The 25162-nt window shown below is 44.8% G+C and overlaps 1 protein-coding gene across 1 annotated transcript in view; it reads left to right on the forward strand.

Moving 5' to 3' along the window:
* Nucleotides 1-23230: 23230 nt before the first annotated feature.
* Nucleotides 23231-25162, forward strand: part of ELAPOR2 (endosome-lysosome associated apoptosis and autophagy regulator family member 2) — a 159249-nt gene continuing 157317 nt past the window's right edge. The window contains exon 1 of the mRNA XM_040343432.1: nucleotides 23231-23638. Coding sequence (XP_040199366.1) covers nucleotides 23549-23638 — 90 coding nt within the window. The 5' untranslated portion in view covers nucleotides 23231-23548. The remainder of the gene's footprint in view (nucleotides 23639-25162) is intronic.

The following is a 25162-nucleotide window of genomic DNA, read 5'->3' on the forward strand; positions in this document are numbered from 1 at the left end:
ATATATGTGCTTCAATAAATCTCCAAAGTGCACGGTGCTCCATAAAAGTCCAAAATTTCAAAGTGCTTGATTGAATATTTCCCCAAAAGTGCAATAGTGCTTGTACAAAGATGATACTGCAATCACCGCACGATCATTCAGTGTAGTTGTGCAGATCTTAATAAAGGAAATTCTAGCCTCTCACCTTAGGACAGGCTAGATAAAGCCTATATTGATGTCAGTATGGCCCAGCAGGTTCAGCTGTGGATGTCTAACTCCAGGCCAGCCCACTCCAGTCATCCAACCACGGATCTCCCAGAACGCTCACAGACTGGCACTCAACAGAAGCACAAAAGGGATTCCCATAGTGTAGTAGGCAAGAATATGTTTAATAAAAATAGTAATAACTCACATTTAAAATTCGCTGTGATCAGCATGCAATTGATGACAGAGAAAAAAAAGCAGCAGCAGTTTCTCCGCTCTCGGCCGCGAGCGGAGATGACATCACCGACGGCACTCCTCCTCCTCCTGACGCGTTGCGTGACAGATCGACGTCACTTAATCATAGGCTGAAGTGCCGTGGGTGAGATGGTGACATTTATAGGGCTGCGGTTGGCGCGCGAATCGGTAAAGATTTGACTCGCCAACTCAAAACAAAATAATTTGATGCGCCAACTCAAATAATACAATCCATCGTACTTATATGGCATAAGGTATATCGAAATGAAAAGATTCTATATATTGTCCATGATGGGTCCCTCTAATGATGAAAAGGTAAACATGTTCTAGATAAGGGAACACAATAGATATATAAATGGGAGATATAGAAACCACTGGTGGTACAGCTCCCTCTAATGGATAAACCAGAAATCAAAGTGAATGTGCAGGTTTAAAACCAATGGATCTCAATAGGTTGCTGGAAAATACTAATGGAACTCCCTCTAGTGGAAAATAGAGGAACAACAAAAGAAGAACTAATCCTATTATAAATCCATTGCACAGATAAAACTAAATAAAATTCATAAGACAATTAAAATGTATAAATAACTGATCCATCTAAAAGGGAATGAATTGTCTTGCTGGCAGGGATAAATTATATTTCAGGATAATCAACCAGGTAAGGCGAGAACAATTAAAATTCAGAGAACAATTAAAAAACATAAAAATGAATTCACAAGAAGAGGGTGTTAAAATCTAATAATTGGAGATAAAACAATTCAAATCAAATTCTATGTTGTGCCCATTCGGTGCCAAGGTGCATAATTCATGAATCCACCGAGATTCAGCCTGGCTGATTTTTTGTACTTTATTATCACCCCTCCAATGGGGTTTATATTTTTCAATACCCCATACTTTGAGAGAAGAGGGGTTATGACAGCGCTCATAGTGGCGGGATAGACTGTGTTTCGGGAATCCGTTTTTTATGTTCTGTGTGTGTTCGTGTAATCTTTTCCAGAGGGGTCTTTTTGTTCTTCCCACATATTGAATTTGACACGGGCACTCTTAGGCCCCATACACACGAGAGGATTTATCCTCAGATACGGTCCAGCGGACCGTATCCGCGGATAAATCCTCTCGAGGATTTCAGAAGATTTCTATGCGATGGCGTGTACACACCATCGCATTGAAATCCCCGCTGAAATCCTCTGCCGATGACGTGTCGCGCCATCGCCGCTATTATGACGCGGCGACGGGCGCGCCGCTGTCATATAAGGAATTCCACGCATGCGTCAAATCATTACGACGCGTGCGGGGAATCCCTTTGGACGGATGGATCCGGTAAGTATGTACAGACGAGCGGATCCATCCGTTGGAATGGATTCCAGCAGATGGATTTGTTGAGCATGTCAGCAAATATCCATCTGCTGGAAATCCATCCCAGGGGAGATTTATCTGCGGATAGATATCCGACGGAGTGTACACACCATAGAATCTATCCGCAGAAACCCATTTGATGGGATTTATCTGCGGATAGATTCTTTGGTGTGTATGGGGCCTAACAGGTACACAACTCCTTCCGTTCTACATGAGATAAAATCTTTAATTTTATACTCTTTTCCTGTGAAGCTTGACTTAAAGGTTTCTTTTTTCTTTTTGCTTTCTTTTAGTATGTTTACAAGTAAAACAGGTTTTACAAGGGTAATAACCTTTTTCGTTAAAAAAGGAGAAGCTTTTCTTTTCGGGAGGATCCAATACATTTTTGGCAATTAAATATCTCAAGGTGGGAGCTCTCCTATACGTACTTGGACTTGGACTTTTATGGAGCACCGTGCACTTTGGAGATTTATTGAAGCACATATATTTTTGTGAACACTAATTGTCTGAACACTATTCTCTCTTTTTTTTAACACACTTTAGTGCACTTATTGACAATTTTTCTATTATTAATATTTGTTAAGGTGTATTTTTATTCATCCTATTGATGGTATTTTCACTTATTTATTAATTATTTATCTATCGTTTGCACTGGACTTTATCACGTCATTTATTGCAAATACTTTTTTTCACATTTAATATTTTGTCATTGACTGGAAAATCTTTTTTAGTCATTTTATATATTTTTTTGATTTCATTATATTCACAATCTCCATCCCGCACATCATAGTTGTTGATGTATGGTGGGATATAAGGAAATAGGAGTGGAACACGTTTAATTGGATACACTGGTCATTACTTCACACATTGCTGTGCGTTTATGTGGAATATATTTTATCGTTTAATTTATTGGTAAGCGCCATTACACCCCCCATTTTACACATGGATTGGAATGAACGCCCCTTTTCAGTTTTTGTTTTCTTTTTTTTTCCTGGAGGGATCCACATTTTTTTGGTTAGAATGTGAAGAACTTCGGGGGGGGGGGGGGGGGTAAACATTGTGATAAGTTAGTAAGATTAGGGTCACAAGTTTTTTTTTCTTTCCACTGATTGCTCTAATTTGAGTATGGACAGCCTTATGTTGGTAGTACCAGCGCACTGACCACTAGGGGCAGTGTTCTGCAACTTCTACCACTGCAGAAAGACTAGCTTGTAAATATATTTCTCCTAAGCCTTGCAATTTGATAAATTCTCAGCACTTAGTTTTATTGATGTGTTGCTTTGGGAGGAAAGGAGGTTTCGCCTTTGCTGGGGAAGGTGCAGCTTCGGTTCTACCCTTAGTGACCTTAAATGTGTATTAATGTATATTTGCATATGATCTTTCATTTTTATATTTTTCAGGTTGCTGATCTTCTATAAAAACTGCCAGAGAATGGGGCAGAATAGATAGTCAGAAGTGTTTTGATGTCATAATGTGTCACTGTAATGACTGTAGAAAGAATGTTTTATATTGTTATATATGGAGTGGAGGTTTGTGTGCTCCTCCCCGGCAGCCTGTCAGGGGGGTTCAGCCTCGCTGTGCATGCTGGGGGAGGGTATTTATGGGACAAACGCCATTGTTCTGGGTTTTTCTTCGGAGTGCGGCACCCACTTTCAGGGTGACTGCATCACGGCCCCCCGGCGTAATGGCCTTCCAGGCCGGGGTGCGCGTGCCACGCGGTGTTCCTGGTTCCGGGACCATGTCGGTCCGGGACAACTTAGCTGTGGCGGGGAGCCCAGTGGTTCACTGGGTTCCCAATCCTGAAGATCCCAAGCAAGATACCTGTTTGGTGGGGAGTACATCTAAGGAGAGCCAATGAGAAGCTGGCGATCCAATAGGGTCTCGACAAACCACTGAGGATCAAGGTAGCTGGACACTGAGAGGCTGGTCACCTGTCAGTCGGTACCTGAAACTATCTGAGATCCAGGCACAATTTTATTAAGGAGGATCATCTCCGTAATTATAATCACAGGGAGGGCCTGTGGCAGAGCCTGGCTTTTCCCTGAGTCCATTTCAGTAGGGTCTGTGGCAGAGAATTTTCCTTCATTTTCGAGCGATACTCTGGCTGCCAGGTCAGTGAGAGGGGCCTGTCCAGGTACGCTATACCCACTCTGACTGGAGTGGCGAAGAATACAAAGCATTGTTAGGAGCAGGACTGTTTCCCTGTTGTTATGCCTGAGTCTGCTATTTCTCCTTCTACTTCACCTCTACTCTTCATCACAAGTTTTAATGTTTTTACCGGCTGGGTAATGAAGAGCACGGAAAAAGACACCTGTCGTGGACATTCCGTTACTGCTATATGCACTGTACACCCCTAGGACGGCGGAGGAGCCACGAGGTAAAGTGCCACCCAAAACAAACCAGCAGCTCCTTCAGGGGGTAGTGCTACATATAAAGTGTTTTTTTTTCCGCAAAAAAAAGTTTGCTAATTTTCTAGCAAAGAATATCTCCCTCAGGCTGGATGTCCCGAAATGTGCCTGAAATCTCACGGTGGACTGACCTGGGAGGCAGCACCTCTCTCTAGGTCTAATCTCTTCCTCTCCCTCCTATCTAAGAAAATCCCCTCAGATCAGCAAGATGGAGTCTCTAGTTCCCTTGCTCCCAGAGCAGGCTGTCTATTGTAGTTCTGTCTCCATAGAAAGCTATGGGGCCGTTTTAGATGGGGATTACATATCCCAAAATCCTCTGCAGCTGCTGCTGCTTGTTAAAGTCCATCTGATTTGCTCATGTAATTGCTCCTGTCATTGGCTCTTCTCCTCCTGCCAATAGGGACAGAAAAGTGGATCCAGAGTGATCAGCTCTGTGTGTCTGAGTGGGTCAATGAGGAGAAATGGGAGGTTGAAAATTCCACTGCAGCTGCTCGCAGGCACTTTCTTCCTCACAGAAGAACCTTGGCCAGCTTGGCCAGACCACGGGATGTGCAGAGCACCTGCTACAACAGGGGTATAAGTGCCCAGTAAGCAAGTGGTTAGTACGGCTTTAACCACTTAACACCCGCCCGCGGTCAAATAACGGCGGGCGGAATGCTCTATTGTTCTGACAGGACGTCATATGACGTCCTGTCATTTAAAGCCTCTAGGGCACGCGCGCACCTGTCGCGTCACTTGGAACACAGCACACGGGCACAGCACACGGGCACCCGCGATTGCCCAGTAACTGAGCAGGGACGTGGAGCTCTGTGTGTAAACACAGAGCTCCACGTCCTGTCAGGGAGAGAGGAGACCGATCTGTGTCCCTTGTACACAAAATAATCTAGAGTGGGTGACTGGGGACAAAGAGAAGGCAAATTTATTAAATGTTTTCTTCAGCTCTGTGTATACAATGGAGCATGGGGGAGCTCATGTCCAAAATGGGGGTGGGAGTGACACAGCCCCAAATCCACAATGGCTCAAAAGTGATATGGTCCAGAAATATTTAGACAGAATAAAGGTGGATAAAGCACCTGGACCTGATGGCATCCACCCACGGATCCTAGGTGAGTTGAGCTCTGTCATTTCAAAGCCACTGTATCTAATATTTAGGGACTCATTAAAGACAGGAATAGTACCACTGGATTGGCGCAGGGCCAATGTGGTGCCCATATTTAAAAAGGGAACAAAGTCTTTACCAAGTAACTATAGACCTGTTAGTTTAACTTCTATAGTTGGGAAGATACTGGAACGTTTAATAAAAGACCACATGGATGAGTTCTTGCTGGAAAAAAACTATTTAAGCAACAGACAACATGGATTCATGAAAGACAGAAGTTGTCAGACAAACCTGATTTCCTTTTATGAAGAGGTAAGTAAAACCCTGGACAGAGGCGTGGCTGTGGACGTGATATATTTGGATTTTGCAAAAGTGTTCGATACAGTTCCGCACACACGGCTCATGTGTAAGGTAAGGTCTACAGGATTGGATATATCAGTTTGTAAATGGATAGAAAACTGGCTGAAAGACAGAATTCAGAGAGTCGTGGTTAATGATTCTTACTCTGAATGGTCCAATGTTATCAGTGGTGTACCCCAAGGTTCAGTGCTGGGACCCTTACTTTTCAATATATTTATAAATGATATTGGGTCTGAGATCAAAAGTAAAATTTCTGTCTTTGCAGATGACACCAAGCTATGCAGTGGAATAACGTCCTTACAGGATGTCTCCAATTTACAAGCCGACCTCAATGCTCTGTCTAATTGGGCGACTGAGTGGCAGATGAGGTTTAATGTAGATAAATGTAAAGTTATGCACTTGGGGGCTAAGAATATGCATGCATCATACATACTAGGGGGAGTACAACTGGGGGGGTCTGTAGTGGAGAAAGATCTGGGGGTTTTAGTTGATCATAAGCTCAATAATGGCATGCAATGCCAAGCTGCGGTTTCCAAAGCGAGCAAAGTCCTTTCTTGTATTAAGAGAGGTATGGACTCCAGAGACAGAGATATAATTTTGCCCCTGTACAAATCATTAGTAAGACCTCATCTGGAATATGCAGTTCAGTTTTGGGCACCAGTTCTCAAAAAGGATATAGGAGAACTGGAGAAAGTGCAGAGAAGAGCAACCAAATTGATAAGAGGCATGGAGGAGCTCAGCTATGAGGAAAGATTAGAAGAACTAGATTTATTCACTCTTGAGAAGAGGAGAATAAGGGGGGATATGATCAACATGTACAAATATATAAGAGGTCCATACAGTGAACTTGGTGTTGAGTTATTCACTTTACGGTCATCACTGAGGACAAGGGGGCACTCTTTACGTCTAGAGGAAAAGAGATTTCACCTCCAAATACGGAAAGGTTTTTTCACAGTAAGAGCTGTGAAAATGTGGAACAGACTCCCTCCAGAGGTGGTTCTGGCCAGATCAGTAGATTGCTTTAAGAAAGGTCTGGATTCTTTCCTAAATGTACAGAATATAACTGAGTACTAAGATTTGTAGGTAAAGTTGATCCAGGGTAAATCCGATTGCCTCTCGGGGGATCAGGAAGGAATTTTTTCCCCTGCTGTAGCAAATTGGATCATGCTCCGCTGGGGTTTTTTGCCTTCCTCTGGATCAACTGTGGGTATGAAGTTGGGTGTATAGGATTTTACTGTGTTTTTTTATTTTGTTTTTTGTGGTTGAACTGGATGGACTTGTGTCTTTTTTCAACCTGACTAACTATGTAACTATGTAACTATGTAACTATGTAACCTCCCCCAGACACTCAATAGGCTACACATTTAACCCCTTCCCCGCCCCCTAGTGGTTAACCCCTTCCCTGCCAGTCACATTTATACAGTAATCAATGCATATTTATAGCACTGTTCACTATATAAATGTGAATGGTCCCAAAAATGTGTCAAAAGTGTCCCATGTGTCCGCTATAATGTCGCAGTCCCGAAAAAAAAACGCAGATCGCCGCCATTCCTAGTAAAAAAAAAATAAAAAAAAATCATTATGTCCCCTATTTTGTAGGCAATATAACTTTTGCACAAAAAACAGGTTATTGCGTTTTTTTTTTACCAAAAATATGTAGAATAATACGTATCGGCCTAAACTAAGAAAAAAAATATTTTTTTAAAAAAAATTTGATATTTATTATAGCAAAAATTAAAAAATATTGTGTTTTTTTTCCAAAATTGACGCTCTTTTTTTGTTTATAGCCCAAAAAATAAAAACCGCACAGGCGATCAAATACCACCAAAAGAAAGCTCTATTTGTGGGAAAAAAAAGGACATCAATTTTGTTTGGGAGCCACGTCGCACGACCGCGCAATTGTCAGTTAAAATTACGCAGTGCCGGAAGCTAAAATCTCGTCTGGGCAGGAAGGGGGTGTATGTGCACAGTAGGCAAGTGGTTAAACCTGTACATGAAGTTAAATTATGGTCCATTTAAAGGTGGCAATTTATGTATACAGCGGGCAGGGGGGGAATGTTTTAATACAAAGTTGGTGTGGTGTGAATCTTTTTTTTTTTTACATTTTTTAGTGAATGAATAAAGGGTACTATGTACTTCGCAGTCATTCATGTAGGGGGGATTAAAATACACAGCAGACAATGGGATCGTAGAAAAAAAAGAACTTGTTTTAGTTCAATTACATTCAATTCAATTACATTCGTTTTTTGTTTAGTCTTTTCCTCTATGTGGGACTTGTTTTTCTTGTTTTCTGTTTGCTTTGCATTACACTTCTCTTGTGAGTAAACTGTATTGCAGTAATCTGCTGTAAATCTCGGCCCACAATGATTGTCATTTGCATACATTACATTGCACTTCAAAGAATATATAAACAGAACATAATACTTGTGAAATGTATTTTGAACCTTTACTTGTATAGTACCACCATGCTATCCAATGCTTTCCACAGAATACTGGTTATATACATATAACATGACTATTTTGTTCTAGCAGTAGTTCTATATAAACTGACTGTCAGCAGAATGACCATAGTAAATATTGCTATGCATAACATCTTCCTGGTATGGCATTCAACAACGCACTCGGCAAGAGTTACCGCTTGAGCAAATGGAAGATTGGGGATAGACCACAGATTGTCACTCTTCCACATTAGCTGTCAGAAGTAAACACAACAATGACATTATTATTATTATTTAGGTACTTATCTAGCGCCGTCAATTTCCGCAGCGCTTTACATATACAATGTACATTCACATCAGTCCCTACCCTCAAGGAGCTTATAATCTAAGGTAAACGATCACTGGTTACCTCAGGCGCTAGGGGGAACCTTGCAGAGGATTAATTTGTCTTCTAGGATCCCAGCGGCCTTCTTGGGAAAGCCTCTGTCTGATTGGACACACAGCTTTTCTGAAATATAGGCAGCCATTTTGGACCTACAATGGGCCAGATTCAAGAAGCTATTGCGCCCGCGCAACCATAGGTTGCGCGGCGCAATAGCTGTTTTGCTCCCGCGTAGCGAATGCCCCTGATTCAGGAACATCGCTACGCGGACTGCAGCCTAGGATATGACAGACATAAGCCTCCTTATGCCTTCATATCTCAGGCTGCATTCTTGCGTTGGCCGCTAGGGGGCGCGGCCATTGTGATCGGCGTATAGTATGCAAATTGCATACTACCACCGATTCACAAAAGTTGCGCGGGCCCTGCGCACGCAAGGTACGGAGTTTCGGTACGGCGACTTTAGCGCAAGGTTGCTCCTGCTGTAGCAGGGGCAGCCAATGCTAAAGTATAGCCGCCCTTCCCGACGGAGCATGCGCTGTTCGCTCGGCGCGGGAGCGCGCCTAATTTAAATGATTCCCGCCCCCGGCGGGATCATTTACATTAGGCGCCCTTACGCCGGGCTATTTAGCATATCGCCCGCGCAATTTACGGAGCTACTGCTCCGTGAATCGTGGGCATTTCAAAATATTTGCGTGGGCGCAGAGCAAAAATCGTTGCCCTTTGCCCACGCAAATATTGCGTGGATCTACCTGAATCTGGCCCAATATATATAGCCCCTGTGGGGAATGTGTACATACGGACAGACCCTTGCTGGCTAGGGATAGATAGGCCTCATGCAGAAAAAGGTTCTTGAGGTGCAAGGACACACTAGGGACAGTCTGGAGTGCCGCTATATACTACTTGGCACATCTTTGCACTCTACAGCACCAGCATAGCACCCTATCTTGGAGGCCTACCAAGAAAGCCTGAGTCTGCATTCACACCTGAACGCGGCGTATTGTACCGCGATTTGCCGATACAAATTGCGGCGTTTTGTCCCGCGATTTGCCGCGACAAAACGCGTCGTTTTTTAACCTAAAATACGCCGGAGGGGTGATTAAACATTGTTGGCTATGCCGAACGCCGAAGCCGCCTGAATAAAAGGGTCCGGGACTTGTTTTGAGCTTCAGGCGTACGGCGTTTCGGCGTTCGGCGTGGAGATGTGAACCATCTCCATAGCCGACAATGTTAAATCACCCCTCCAGTGTATTTCAGCGTATTTCAGGCTGCAATAGCGTCGTGCGTCGGGTGTAAAAACGCCTAAGTGTGAATGGAGCCTGATGCCTAGTACACGCGACCGGGATTCCCGAGGATCCTGAGGGGAAAGCCGAGAACCTACTTTCTATACTTTCTACTTTTCCCCCGTACAGACGATTGGTTTTCCCGTCGGGAAAACTCTGATGAGAGCTTTTCCTCGGGAATCCTGACCGTGTTAATGCTCCATCTGAGTTTTTGCCCACAGGAAAACTGCCAAAAATGGGCGGTTTCTGCTACACACGGCCGGGTTTTCTGATGGGAAAAGTCTGTTGGGAATCCCGACGGGAAAAAAGAGAGCTGGTTCTCTTTTTTTGGTTTGGCAGTTTTCCCTTCAGAAAAACTGCGAGGGAGCATACACACGGCCGGGATTCCTGGCCAAAAGCTCTCCTCGCAGATTTTCCCGCTGGAAAACACGGTCATGTGTACGGGGCATAAGGCTTCATTCACACATGTTGCTAGGGGGTGGTAAAATCAGTAATTTGAGCTGCAATTGCACAACTACCCAACTGCCCGCCTGAACCAGGGCATGCAGCCAATCAAAGCTGTAAACATATAGTGGCTACAATGCTGTGCAAACGTTACAGAGCATGTCACATTTGGTTGGCGCTACCACCACCCATGTGCAGATAATTCGATTTTGGTGCAGCATTTACAAGCCTAAATCAGGTTGTGCAGAGGTGGCATATTGCCTCCTCATCGTCTGTCAGAGGTCCTCTGAAAAGCTATCCACCGCAGATCACTTTTCAGAGTGGCAACAACCCCTAAAGGGTCCCATTTAAAGGGGAATTTTCAAATGCACTGCCACATGTAGGTTTGACATAATTGAAATGCCTTGCTATGGAACTGTAAAAGCGCCTTACTGTACAACTGCATTGTTTTTAATGCTCACCCACTAGTTTGGGTTAATACTATCTAATGGTTTTTATTTGTCTTTAATCTATTTCCTAATAAAATAAAATATTTACATATACATATCATTTTGTGTGTTCGATACAGTGCCTAAAAAGTCCCATTTTCTGTGGTCTCTATTTTGCTCTGTGTTATTTAGGGATGAGGCATAGTGCATCACTTTTTATGTCCATGTCATTGTGACATAATTTATTAATTGTTGTACTGTTGACCATTACATAAATAGGAAAAGATTTTGTCTCTTGTGGTCCCTTTAAATTCTCACCATCTAAACTTATGTAGCGCTACCCCCGGAGGAGCCGCTGATTAGATTTGGGATCAGCGTAATTATGTTACCTCTATCATGTGTCTAGGGATGAGGATGATAATGAGAGTAGTCATGGAATGTCCAGACAACAGGGTGACGTTTTCAATGCTTCATTTCTGGCCCAACACGACCAACAATCAACTTGAGGTAGATAGGATAGGTTGGTGAAAGGAGAGAACTTTGCAGATTCAGGCCTATGGATAAATTGAAGCAGTCCTGCTTCTAGTAGCAACTTTTACTTCGTCACCACTCCAGAGTGGGTATAGTGCCCCCGGACAGGTCCCTCTCACAGGCCTGGCTGCCGGAGAGTCACTAGAACTTCTGGGAAGGAACAAGTCTCTGCCACCGACTTGGCTCTGGTAGAACTAGGATTAGTAGAGAAACCTCTGCCACAGGCCCAATACTCAGGAACAGTAACGTTAGAGCGAATCCTCCCAGTAACACAATCTTGCCTGAATCTTCCCCAGGTAGACTTGATAGTTTGAGGTCACCGACTGACAGTTTGCAGCATACAACCTGCCAGTGTCCGGTCACCCAGATCCCCGATGGTATCGCCTAAGACCTGTTGGATCACCTGCCCCTGGGTTCTCCTCAGACCGACTCCCCACCGAACAGCACAACTCGCTTGGGACCTTCTTGATAAAGGTGGGGGACCCAGTAAGTCACTGGGGCCCCTTGGTAGCATCAGTTGCTCCAGGCCATGAGGGCCCAGAGTCATGTAGCACGTTCCCCCCCGGCCTGGTAGGCCATATCGCCGGGGCCCGTGATGTGCGCACACCCTAAAGGTGGGTGCCGCACCTGGAACCAGGAACCCGCGAAGAACCCCCAAAAATACCGTCTGTCACAGAAATACCCTCCCCCAGCATGCCCCGCGAGGGAAACACCCCTCCAATTGGCTGCTGGGGAAAAGCGGCTCCTCCCGGACCCCTCTGGTGCCACCTGCCATCCAGAGATGGAACTACATCTCTGGAGTACAGAATGACCCACAGGACAGTCCAGAACCGACAGAGACCCAATTTAGAAAAACATCACGGATGAGAGCAAGGTAACTCTCTCATCCCCCAACTAAATTTATCATAGCACCTGTACTGAAAGTACACAGGCGCTACACTTATATTATAAAGAATATTATAAAGAATACAATCGACAGAAGAAAAGCTCTCCAAAATAGACAGGAATACCCAAAACTTCAGAGTGGACAGGAGTAGAGCCCAGGACAATATAGGTAGGCATGTAGTCCAGCTGGAGCTTCCATAAAGTATAGAAAACCAACAAATATCCTGTAATTATAGTGTATGTGTGTAGCACCCTCTACCATAGGTAGGTGCTAGATGTGTAGTGTTTGAGGTTCTGTCAGTACAGGTAAATTTAAGCAGGCCTATGCTGCTAGCTAGGCCTGTTTGTGTTTGATCTGGGGGCAGGGAGTGGTTAGTGTAGCAGTGGGTGTGACTGACATGTACTTCAGCTTTTGGGCGCCTCCCCTACTTGAGAATGTTCTGGAAGAGGGGCAGGGCCGAGAGTTGGAGTGGCATGGAGTACATGTGAGGAGCCCTGACCAATCCCCAACTAGGACTGGCAGGGGGCAGGCCTCCTACATATACTCACAGTCAGCCTGCTGGGGGAGTTGTCGACTGGGTGAATTGAAAGGTGGAGTGCTAGACTGCAAGCTGGAGAAACACCTCCATCTGGGTGGGGGGGTGTGGGAGCTGGGAGGGTGTAACGCCATAGACGTTACTACATATAGAACGAGCGCAGCTGTATCTGATTCTAACAGCTGCGCTCCATTCTATAACACGTCCGCGTCACTTCCGGTGCGCGGACGTCTGTGGTTCACGCTGGAACGCGGAAGTGCGTCCCAGCGTGCTGTGATGGGAGCCCTTCACACCCGGGTTATTTAAACCCTCAGGTGCGGCGGCGGGGTGTTCGATTATTCTTGTTGGACCCCTGCCGCCACCTGGGACCCAGAACCCCCTGCTGAGGAACCTCTCCCACCTGGACTCTCTTGCCACATCAGACCCCGTCTCTACCTTGCTTCTGGGGTCACCTCCATGGGACTCATCCTCTACCCCTCTGTCTGACACGGATCACATATTGGACCACCAGTCTCCACCTGCTCCATTGACAATCGGAACACTGTTGAAATCATCCAGCTGGGAGGAACCACCTGCAGTAACAACCAAACCGCAAGTACCTTATGTGACATATAACAAGACGTATTGTTTATAGTCATTGCTGTACCTAAAGAGGACTGTGTTCATTCCCTCACTTACTACATAGTAAGACTAGGATACCTGCCATGTACTTTGCCTGTCTGTTGATTTCACCACTGAATGTGGAGTGAACCTGCAGTGATAGCATACCCAGCTATTTCCAACTAAAGTACCTCTTGTTAAACTGAACAGCCATTTACTAATTGTAGAGACTAATTATATACTTTACTGAACAACTACGCTTATGAATTAATAAGCTATATCAAATATATGTTTTGTTCTCACTGGAGGTTGTGATGATTTAACCCCAAACTCTTTTATCAAATCTGAGAGTGATCTGGTGGTTGACCTGAGTTGCCTCCGCTGCTGAGATCCAAAATTATAATCTAGTATCCAGAGTATTGCAGAGTCTTAACATAATAATCGAACCCTAAAAAAAAAAAAAAAAAAAAGAAAAAAAATGGATCCAGCGGAGATTGCAAATCACATAGTGGGACTTTCTCAAAGGGTAGATACCCTTACCGCTAATATGAATGAGTTACGCTTAGAAAATGACGCCTTACGTAATCAAAATTTTGCGCAAGCCAGAGAGAGACCTGAACCAAAGGTCTGCCCTCCAGAACCCTTTTCTGGTGATAGGAAAAATTACCGGCAATTTATTAGCTCATGCCGCTTGATGTTTGAGCTGCGCCCCCGCACTTATTATTCCGACAGGGTTAGAATCCTCACCCTAATTTCCTATCTAAAGGGTGAACCCAGAGTTTGGGCCGATACTTATGTTGAGGAACACGGGGACCTCCTTGGAGCCTTTGACACTTTCCTGGATGAAATGTCCTTGCTATATGAAGACCCTAATAAACAGTTGCTTATTCAAACCCTTTCTAAAGAGGTTTCCCATTTACCTAAGGATCTGAAAAGACAACCAAATGGAACGTATACCTACAACAATAAGATTTACATTCCACCTACGTTACAACTCGTATTGCTCAAGCAACTTCATGATTCTCCACTCGCTGGTCATCTTGGAATCAGTAAAACCATCCACCTCGTTAAGAGACACTACTGGTGGCCCCATTTAACTAAAACGGTTCAAGATTATGTCCGTTCCTGTGACATTTGTGCCTCCAACAAACATTCTAGAAACCCTCCCTATGGTCTCCTAACTTCCATCCCAATACCCAATAGACCCTGGGATGTCATCTCCATGGATTTCATAGTTGATCTCCCTAGGTCACAGGGTGCAAACACCATCATGGTCACAGTTGACGTACTAACGAAGATGGCTCACTTTATTCCCTTAAAAAATTTGCCAACATCCCAAGAAACAGCAAAAGCCTTCATCTGCAATAAGCTTAAGCTTAATGGATTGCCTTCCCAGATCATTTCAGACCGAGGCTCACAATTTATCTCCAGATTCTGGAAGGCCCTTTGTCAAACCTTACAAATTGATCACCGTATGTCCACTGCTTACCACCCTCAGACAAACGGACAAACAGAACGTGTCAACCAGACACTCGAACAGTATCTCCGTTGTTATTGTACCCATCTACAAGATGACTGGTTTCTTTTGCTTCCTCATGCTGAATTCGCGTACAACAACGCCACCAGCTCATCTTCTCAATTTTCACCATTTTACGCGAATTACGGTTATCATCCTAAAAGTTTGCCATCCTCCTTTCTTCCAAATAATGTTCCCGCTGTGGAAAACTATCTTTCAACCATAAAAAGGACTTTGTCTATACTCCGCTCCAACCTCGAGGCTGCTCAGCAAAAACAAAAGAAATATTATGATTCCCATAGAACAGCACCTCCTACATACAAGGTTGGCGATTTAGTCTGGCTTTCCACTCGGAACCTACGCCTTAAGATACCTTCAAAGAAACTTGGTCGACAATTCACTGGACCTTTCCCAATTTCTCATGTGATAAACACTAACGCTGTGAAACTACTTCTACCTCCAGATTGGAAGATTCATCCCTCATTTCATGTTTCACTTATTAAACCTTACATACCTAATCCCTTTCCTAACCGACATCCTCAACCTCCTCCTCCTGTTGATGTCCTTGGTGAGACTGAATATGAGGTAGAGAAGATTCTGGATTCCAGAAAGAGAGGTTCTTCTCTCCAGTATTTAATACGTTGGAAAGGTTATTCTCATCTCGATGACTCCTGGGAAAATTCTTCTGAGATTCATGCTCCTCGACTCATTAAACAATTTCATCACAGGTATCCTGATCGACCATCTCTTACTAGGTGCACTGTAAGGGCCCCCTTGAGGAGGGGAGTATGTAACGCCATAGACGTTACTACATATAGAACGAGCGCAGCTGTATCTGATTCTAACAGCTGCGCTCCATTCTATATGTAGTAACGTCTATGGCGTTACAGAGGGAGACTCTCCTTACACGGTCATGGAGAGGTGTCCTGGAACAGGAGCTGGAGGAGCAGTTGGTCCGCACTGTCCGGGTAAATCTTCAAGAAGAACTCAGGGCAGGAGTCGGTGAGTGGAGCAGAGTGGCGATCTGGAAAAGGCATGCTAGGGGAGCTGGGTGCAGAGCCAGAGGAAAAACTGTGGTGTGTTGTGTCAAGTCGCTGCAGTCTGAGGACTCAGGATTTGCAAGTCGGGCTTGCTGGCATCAGTAGTCCATTGTCAAGTATGCTTTAATAATTAAATGTTCAGGGCCATCAAGAAGGGGTACTGCAGGCCCCTGGCCTATTAGGCTGGGTTCACACTACGGTTTTCCCGTCCGTCAGCCGCATACGATTTATATGGAAAACCGCATGCGGCTGAAACGGACGGGAACGTATGGAACCGCACACATGTGCGTTTTCCATTAACATTAATGTTAAAGGAAAACGTATGCGTTTGCCATACTGTTTTAAAAACGACCGCAAAACCGTGGTTGAACACGGTTTTGCGGACGTTTAAAAAACGTTTTGCCAGCAAATCGTACGCACCCGGATGCATCTGAGTGCATACGATTTGCAATGCATTCTCTATCTATACGTTTTCCCGTCCGGGCCCGTACGTTTTCAATACTGAAATCGTATGCGGCTGACGGACGGGAAAACCGTAGTGTGAACCCAGCCTTATTCATCAAGTGAAGTTTCAGCTAGGAATCATTAAGAGTGAGGCCTAGCCTGTTCAAGATGGTGGGACAGGATGTTGAATGCTGTGACAGGGAAGTGTTGTGCAGGAGGAGAAGAGTGCAGAGGCGGGAGAAGTTCTGAGGTGAAAAGTCTGTCCAGATTAGAGTCCACCATTTTTTTTGTTCTGTAAAGATAATGTGAAGTCAGATCAGCTCCAGCATTGCAAATACCAATTGTTCTATGGGCATCCCATATCCCTTTCCCCCAACAAAGTTCAATCCCCCAAATAAAACAACAAAACAAAACAAAATACTTTTTATTGTCTACAAGTGTGACGTATGGATGTCTGGCAGCAAGGTGAATATGCGTGGATGTTAGTAACTAGTGGCAACACGCCGCTACATGTGTTTACCATAACAGTAGAAAACACCAGGGCTTTTTTTCAGGGGGAACTTGGGGGAACTCAGTTCCACCACCTCTGGCTCAGACCCTTTGGTGCCTGCTCATCACAATCACTTGTAAACACAGAAGTCTGGTTTCTGTGTTTACAGAAGTGAAGTGACAGCTCTGTACTCTTTATGTAATGCAATACTGGTATGTAATGCCCCTTTAAGACCCTCCTACTGTTTTCGTGAAATTTGAGTGACCACACCTACTATTTGATTTGATTTGGAGGGTGTATGTAGGGGGAGGGGTTTGTGGGGCCGTGGTTAAGTTCCAGAACCTATTGTTTGAGAAAAAAAGCCCTGGAAAACACTATACTTGAGCCTAAAAGGAATTATGAAACCTGACCAGTGCGCATCTTGGTTCCTTTCAGCAGAGCCTGGGAGTAGAGCGTAAACTTGGTGGTGGTGGTGACGCTTGGATTATTTCACTGAACACGGGGAATGTAAATTTCATAATAGCCATAAGCACCTGGCTATTGATGTGTGGTATTCCCTGATGCTGAGTTCTCACAACATGGGAAGCATCATCCAAAGACGGCATTATATGTTACCTGAGGTTATGGAGCTAAAGAAATTTTCACTTCACTTAAGGATGTTATCCACCCTCTGTCCAAAAAAATTGAAAGTCAGCAGCTACAAATACAGTAGCTGCTGACTTTTAATTAAATCATACTTACCACTCCAAGGATCCAGCGCTGTGATCACCCAGGCCAGTTCTTCACCAGTCTTCAGGTCCCCGGCACCACCATGTTAATTGTGGGAAGCTGGCTGTGACTCATTGCGGCTTCACAGTCGGCCCTGCACCCTGTGAATGCTCCCACAGTCTCCTGGGACTTGTGACGTGTCCCAGAAGCCTGCGGGGAGGGGGCAGTACTTCCACTCGGATTGCCTCTGCCTGTAAAAAAACAGGTACTTGCGCCCCCCCCCCACCCCCCCCCCCACACACAAAATAAGTGCAGAAAAGCAGAAATTCCCTTAAAGGGTGAAGTTCCACTTTAATGAATAAGGTGAAGCAGTGTTCACTTCAATCATCCAACCATGTGTAAGCAAGCACCATGCACATGCCAAAGTGAGCTTCACTTTGTTTGCTAAGCTGAGGCTAGGTTCACACTGATGCGGTGCGATTTGATTTTTCAAGTGCATTTTCAAGGATCACAGCCAGTGCGATTTCACACCCATTCAGCTGTGATTCCAATGCAATTTGTATACCTAACTTTTGCGCCTCTTTGGTCCAGTCACATGATCCCGCAGCTCAAACCCCCCTGTGTCAGGGAGCACTCAGCAACGGCTGGGAATTTTGTGAGCAGTGACGTCACTCATAGGCTCCCATATTCCCTTCTCTCCCCTACAGCTGCTGCTCACTGGCACAGGGGAGCTGGAGCTGCAGGGTCACATGACCGGATCGGTTTTACACAGGTTAGACAGGTTAGGTAGCAGGAGACGGGAGGGAACATTTCAGCATAGCTAGTGCTAACCAGGATTAAATATTAAATATTCAGGACATTCCTGATGATTAATACAGCATACGTACAGTGAGGGAAAAAAGTATTTTCTCCCCTGCTGATTTTATTTGTTTGTCCACTGATAAAGAAGTGATCAGTCTATAATTTTAATGGTAGATTTAGTTTACAGTAAGAGAATAACAACAAAATAAATCCAAAAATCCAAAAAAATGCATTTAAAAAAAAGTTAGAAATTGATTTGCATTTTAATGAGTGAAATAAGGATTTGATCCCCTATCAATAGGCACGATTTTTGGCTCCCAGGTATCTTCTTTACAGGTAACGAGCTGAGATTAGAAGCACTCTCTTAAAGGAAGTGCTCCTAATCTGAGCTTGTTACCTGTATAAAAAACACCTGTCCACGGAAGCAATCAATCAGATTCCAATCTCTCCACCATGGCCAAGACCAAAGAGCTGACAGGGACAACATTGCAGACCTACACAAGGCTGGAATGGGCTACAAGACCATCGCCAAACAGCTGGGTGAGAGGGTGACGTGACAACAGTCGGTGCGATTATTCACAAATAGAAGAAACACAAAATAACTGTCAATCTCCCTCTGTCTGGGGATCCATGCAAGATCTCACCTCGTGGAGTTTCAATGATCATAAAAACACTGAGGAATCAGCCCAGAACTACACGGGAGAATCTTGCCAATGATCTCAAGCCAGCTGGGACCATAGTCACCAAAACAATTGGTAACACACTATGCCATGAATGACTAAAATCCTGCAGCGCCCGCAAGATCCCCCTGCTCAAGAAAGCACATGTACAGGCACGTCTGAAGTTTGCTAATGAACTTCTGAATGATTCAGAGGAGAACTGGAGTGTTGTAGTCAGATGAGACCAAAATCAAGCTTTTTGGCATCAACTCAACTTACCGTGTTTGGAGGAAGAGGAATGCTGCTTATTACCCCAAGAACACCATCCCCACCGTCAACCATGGAGGTGGAAACATTATGCTATGGGGGTGTTTTTCTGCTATGGGGTCAGGACAACTTTACTGCATCAAAGGGATGATGGACGGGTCCATGTACCATCAGATCTTGGGTGAGAACCTCCTTCCCTCAGCCAGGGCATTGAAAATGGGTCGTAGCTGAAGGCTCAAGTTACTAAATGTCAGCCTCGAAACCTTAATGACTTGGAGAAGTTCTGCAAAGAGGAGTGGGACAAAATCCCTTCTGAGATGTGTGCAAATCTGGTGGCCAACTACAAGAAACATCTGACCTATGTGATTGCCAACAAGGATTTTGTACTGAGTCATGTTTTGCAAAGGGATCAAATACTTATTTTACTAATTAAAATGCAAATCAATTTATAACCTTTTGAAAGGCGTTTTTCCGAAATTGTTTTTTTTGTTATTTTGTCTTTTACTGATAAAATAAACCTACCATTAAAATGATAGACTGATCATTTCTTTGTCAGTGGGCAAACATACAAAATCAGCAGGGGATCAAATACTTTTCCCCCTCACTGTATGTATTTTTTTATCCTACCTCCAAATGGCCAGAATAAAGTAGTATTGACTTATTATGTGTGTGTATATCACAGTTCCTCTTCTCGATCAGACAAAATATTCCACCATGTGTCTATGCATAGAGCAGATTGAAATTTCACTGTTATGCCTCGTACACATGCTCGGGATTTCTGATGGGAAAGTCAGTCGGGAATCCTGACGGGAAAAAAGAGAGCCAGTTCTCTTTTTTTGCCGGCGGTTTTTGGCAGTTTTCCTGGCTGAAAAACTGCGAGAGAGCATACACACAGCCGGGATTCCTGGGCCAAAATCTGTCATCGGAGCTTTCCCGTCAGAAATCCCGGCCGTGTGTATAAGGCATAATCCTAGGGAGGGAGCAGTTGCGGTAGTTATGTTGGTGCTCCATAAAGACCCAGCTAGTAAGTGTAGTCATTGCAAAATTGGAAAAAAGCCTGGGGGAAAAAATCATATCAATGCCTATTCATTTATTTACAGATCCATTTAAACAGATGCGTGAGTTGAGCCCAAAAATGTGGAGTGTCTAGTCACACAGCCATGAGGAAAACTGAAATGGCTGCCCCCAGTGAAGAGACCTGCCCAGCAAAGTCCACGCCTCCAATACAAAAAACTTTACTAACAAGAACAGGGAAGTGTGGCAGCAGTGAAAGAAATGCATGAAAAAAAACATGGAGAAATAAAGATTAATAATGCAATGTACAAATAACTATAAGGAGAACAGCACACTCCCCGTCTGAAATTTACGTAAGGAGATTTCACTATGACAAATGTCCATAAAAATATAATACAACCTGTAACAAAGAACATGTGAAATGCAATAAACATGACATAGTGGGTTGAAAATCCATCCCGTGGAGCCATTGTGTTCCAAGACAGTAAATATTGCTAGTGGCTATACCAGCCGCTAGGAATATTTGCATGTAAAATCTGTCAGGCTGGTTGTACACAAGTTGATCGATCGATCAACTTGGGTACGTTCATCCTGTCCATACATACAGTAGTTTGATTCTGTTTCTCACTGAACCGGCTGAGATTTTAACCATCTATGGCCGGTTTTACAGGCAGCTTTTTAGGGCGCATTAACAGTAGCACTCTAAAAGAGTTCTGGTTGTGGGTTAGCCCCTTGGGCTGGTTCCCTTGTGTAGTGGGAACCATGCCTCGGACTGGTTAAATGTACCTTGCCTGGGACCACTTCAAAAAAGGTAGTCTGGAGTGCTGTCTTCTTGTGATCTGGTTGGGTTTGCTGCAGCGTGAGTGCAAACCATGCTGGAGCTGAGTTCTCCTCAACAGAGATCACAGGTCTGGTTAGCAGGAGTATGCCTGGGAACACTTGCAAAGCCGCGTACACACGATCGGTTCGTCTGATGAAAACGGACCGTTTTCATCAGACGAACCGATCGTTTGTGGGACCCATCGGTTTGTTATCCATCGGTGAAGAAACTAGGAACTTGTTTTAAAATTATCTGATTGTTAAAAAAACGATAGAAAAAAACGATCTTCTGTGGGGAAATCCATCGGATGAACCGATCGTGTGTACAGGGCATTAGTGTTACAATCCAGTATGAGTGCAGACCAGTGGGGGAGTGGTGAGTGGGGAGAATCGACCCAAATGTGAGTGCACCCTTGAAAAGATTATTGGTATCACGCTGTTGACTCTGCCAAGTGGCACTGGCCCTGGAATTATTCAGGCACCATCAAATGAGAGGACAATCAACTGCAGCTCATAGTAACCCCCTGGAGCAGGGATCTCCAATCTATGGCCCGTGGGCAAAATCCTGGCCCGCTGAAATTTTTCATCCAGCCCTTAGAGGTAAGAAGGAGCTCCTATGTAATGGGGACTTTAAAGGGGCCCATCATTTGAGAGAACAATCAACTGCAGCTCAAAGAACCCCTAGTAACCTCTGGAGCAGAGTTCTCCAAACTATGGCCCTTGGGCAAAATCCTGGACCACTAAATGTATTTGATCCAGCCCTCAGATGTAAGAGGGGGCTCAAAATGTAATGGGGATTTTTAAAGGGGACCATCAAGAGGGAAGACAATCAACTGCATCTCAAGAAACTCCTAGTAACCTCTGGAGCAGGGATCTCCAAACTATGGACAGTGGGCAAAATCCTGGCCCGCTGATTTTTTTTTTATCCAACCCTCAGATGTAAGAGGGGGCTCCAACAGTATATAATGGGGACTTTGAAGGGGACCATTAAATTGGAGGACAATCAACTGCAGCTCAAGGAACCCCTAGTAACCCCTGCAGCAGGGGTCTCCAAACTATGGCCACTGGGCAAAATCCCGGCCCACTGAACAATGTTATCCAGCCCTCAAATGTAAGAGGGGGCTCCATTGTAATGGGGACCATCAAATGGGAGGAAAATCAACTGCAGCTTAAGGAACCCCTAGTAACCTCTGTAGCAGGGGTCTCCAAACTATGGCCTGTAGGAAAAATCCCGGGCCGTTGAATTTTTTATCCAGCTCTCAGATGTAAGAGGGGGCTCCTATGTAATGGGGACTTTAAAGGGGACTCTAAGGCCCCCTACACACAGTCGGACAAAACCGATGAGAATGGTCCGACGGACCATTTTCATCGGTTCACTGCTGAAGTGGCCTGATGGTCTGATGTGTGTACACACCATCGTTCCAAAAACCGATCGGGTCAGAACGCGGTGACGTAAAACACACGACCAGTTGAAAAAAACGAAGTTCAATGCTTCCAAGCATGCGTCGACTTGATTATGATGCGCATGCGCGGATTTTGAACCGATGCTTTTGTGTACTAACCATCGGTTTGGTCCGATCAGGCAGCGGTCCATCGGTTCGGTTTTGAAGCATGTTTTAACATTTTGGACCGCAGGAAAACAGTCCGACACACGGTCGGTTTGGTCCGATGAAACGAAACTTCGGTTCATTCTCATCGTTTCGGTCCGACTGTGTGTACTGGGCCTAAGGGGGCTTTGATTGGGACTCTGATGGGCTCAGGCTTTTGGGGGATTTCTTTGCTAGATTTGCTGTTTTTTTGTTTTTTCCTCCGTTCTAAATCTTATCATTCTGATAAAAAAAAAAAAAAGTGCATGTAAAACATATTCATTCGTTTAAATTTGATTTGTTAATTTCGAAAACGTTTTCCCCTGTGAATATTTGTAAAATCTTTGATCTAGCCCTCCAAAGTCTGGATTCTTCTGCTTGGGAAGAACCCCAAAATGGGCATTTGATCTAGATGAACACATGTATGGGATTTTGTAGAAGAATAGAATTCTGTTGTATCCTATTCACTCTCATACTGCAGATGTCACACTCTGAACTCATTCTAGTAGAGTAGATCAGGAAGATGTGTCATTGTTGCAAAGGGAAAACAATTACATTAACCCTTTCCTCAGCTCTGTGCTGTGTCCCCCCAGTGAATGTGTTTTATTTAGGCACAGCCCAGCTCAGCCCTCCCCTCCCTCCTCCTTTTGTCTCTCCACCTTGTCATGATGTCACAGGCCGGCTTTGTCAATGCTTCATTAGCCCAGCGATCAGGTGAAGAAAGCAGCAGCAGCAGCAGAGGGAGCATCCTCATCCCTTCCATCTGATCCTGACACTCCAGACTCTGCATCCCCTTCCATCTGATCCTGACACTCCAGACTCTGCATCCCCTTCCATCTGATCCTGACACTCCAGACTCTGCATCTCTTCCATCTGATCCTGACACTCCAGACTCTGCATCTCTTCCATCTGATCCTGACACTCCAGACTCTGCATCCCCTTCCATCTGATCCTGACACTCCAGACTCTGCATCTCTCCCATCTGATCCTGACAAGCAAGACTCTGCTCACTCATCACCATGCCATTCTTCTGCTGGACTGGATGCTTCGCGATCTGCCTTCAATTGCTGCTGGGAACAGCTCTGAGCAATCTGCCAACATGCAATGAGGTGAGCCTGGCATTTCTCTAAGCCTATTACATGAGATCCATGGGAGGCAGCTGATAGTGTGCCCTATATTTCAGGACTAGCAGCAAAGCAGCCTTTGTTGTTCATGTCTGGTGAATTGGCCATGGTGCCTGCAGGGAATGCTCTATATTTACTCTGCTCAGCAGGGCAGGGTTCTATACAGCTAGGAGAGCAAATACACCTTGTACAGCTTCACCCTATCTGCCTGATCTCCTATGTTTCTGGGGCTAGGCCCTCTGATCACTCATCTCTGTGTGTGCTATGATTGGATTCTATAATGTCTGCCTAGTGCCTATGCATGCCATAGTAGATCATTGTCATATATTGAGGATTTCTATGTGATTCACATGTAGCAGTACTGTAAATCACCCACCCAGTGATTGTAAACCCAGAGACACGTCTCTAATGCATGCCTTACAATGCAAGAGCTGATCTTATTCTTGTAGTTCCAAACACTATTTTGTATCATCTGTTCATTCTAATTAATGGGATGAAGGGAAAATCCTTTCCTCTTCCTGGCAGTGCCGGCTGGAACGTAGAGGCCAGGCTTCCTGCTTTTATTACGCCAGGGAGGCTGATGAGCTACAGGCTTGTCACAGATATGTTGGACTATTATTTGTAAGTGACATTGGTTTAACAAAAAAAAATTAAATAAAATTCCATTCAAGTATGCATTCTAATGTCGCGTACACATGGTCGGAATTTCCAACAACGAATGTTCGATGTGAGCTTTTGGTCGGATATTCCGACCGTTTAAATTGCATTCTTTATTGTGAAAATGACAGTTGCAGTTTGGGAGTTAACCACAGGGGGCGCTGTAGGATTTAGTGTTCACCTAGTGTGTGTTTACAACTGTAGGGGGGTGTGGCTGTAGGAATGACGTCATCGATCGAGTCTTCCTATATAAGGGATCACTCGATCGATGCAGCGCCATAGTGAAGCACGGGGAAGCCGTGTTTACATACGGCTCTCCCCGTTCTTCAGCTCCAGGGAGCGATCGCGACGGGGCGGCTATAAACGAATAGCCGCGCCGTCGTCCCGAATCGCTCCCCGAGGGAATCCGACCCGAACCCGACCGCCGCATGTAGCGGCAGGCACGTCTAGGCAGGCACGTACAGGTACGTTGATGTGCCTGTCTGTGCCATTCTGCCGACGTATATCTACATGCGGCGGTCGGGAAGTGGTTAAAGGGCTGGTTCTCAATTTTCCGACAACAAAAGTTCTTGTCAGAAATTCCGATCGTCTGTAGCCAATTCCGACGCACAAAAATCCTACGCATGCTCGGAATCAATTTGACACATGTTTGGAATCATTGAACGTAATTTTTCTCGACTCGTCGTAGTGTTGTACGTGACCGCGTTCTTGACGTTCGGAAGATCCGCCAACATTTGTGTGACCGTGTGTATGCAAGACAATTTTGAGCCAAAATTTCATTGAATGAATGAATGACTTGTATAGCGCTACTTATGCGAACTGAATCGCCTCTGGGCGCTTTTTCCAGCCAGA

This window comes from Rana temporaria, chromosome 3 (genome assembly GCF_905171775.1).
Source record: "Rana temporaria chromosome 3, aRanTem1.1, whole genome shotgun sequence".
Lineage (NCBI taxonomy): Eukaryota > Metazoa > Chordata > Amphibia > Anura > Ranidae > Rana > Rana temporaria.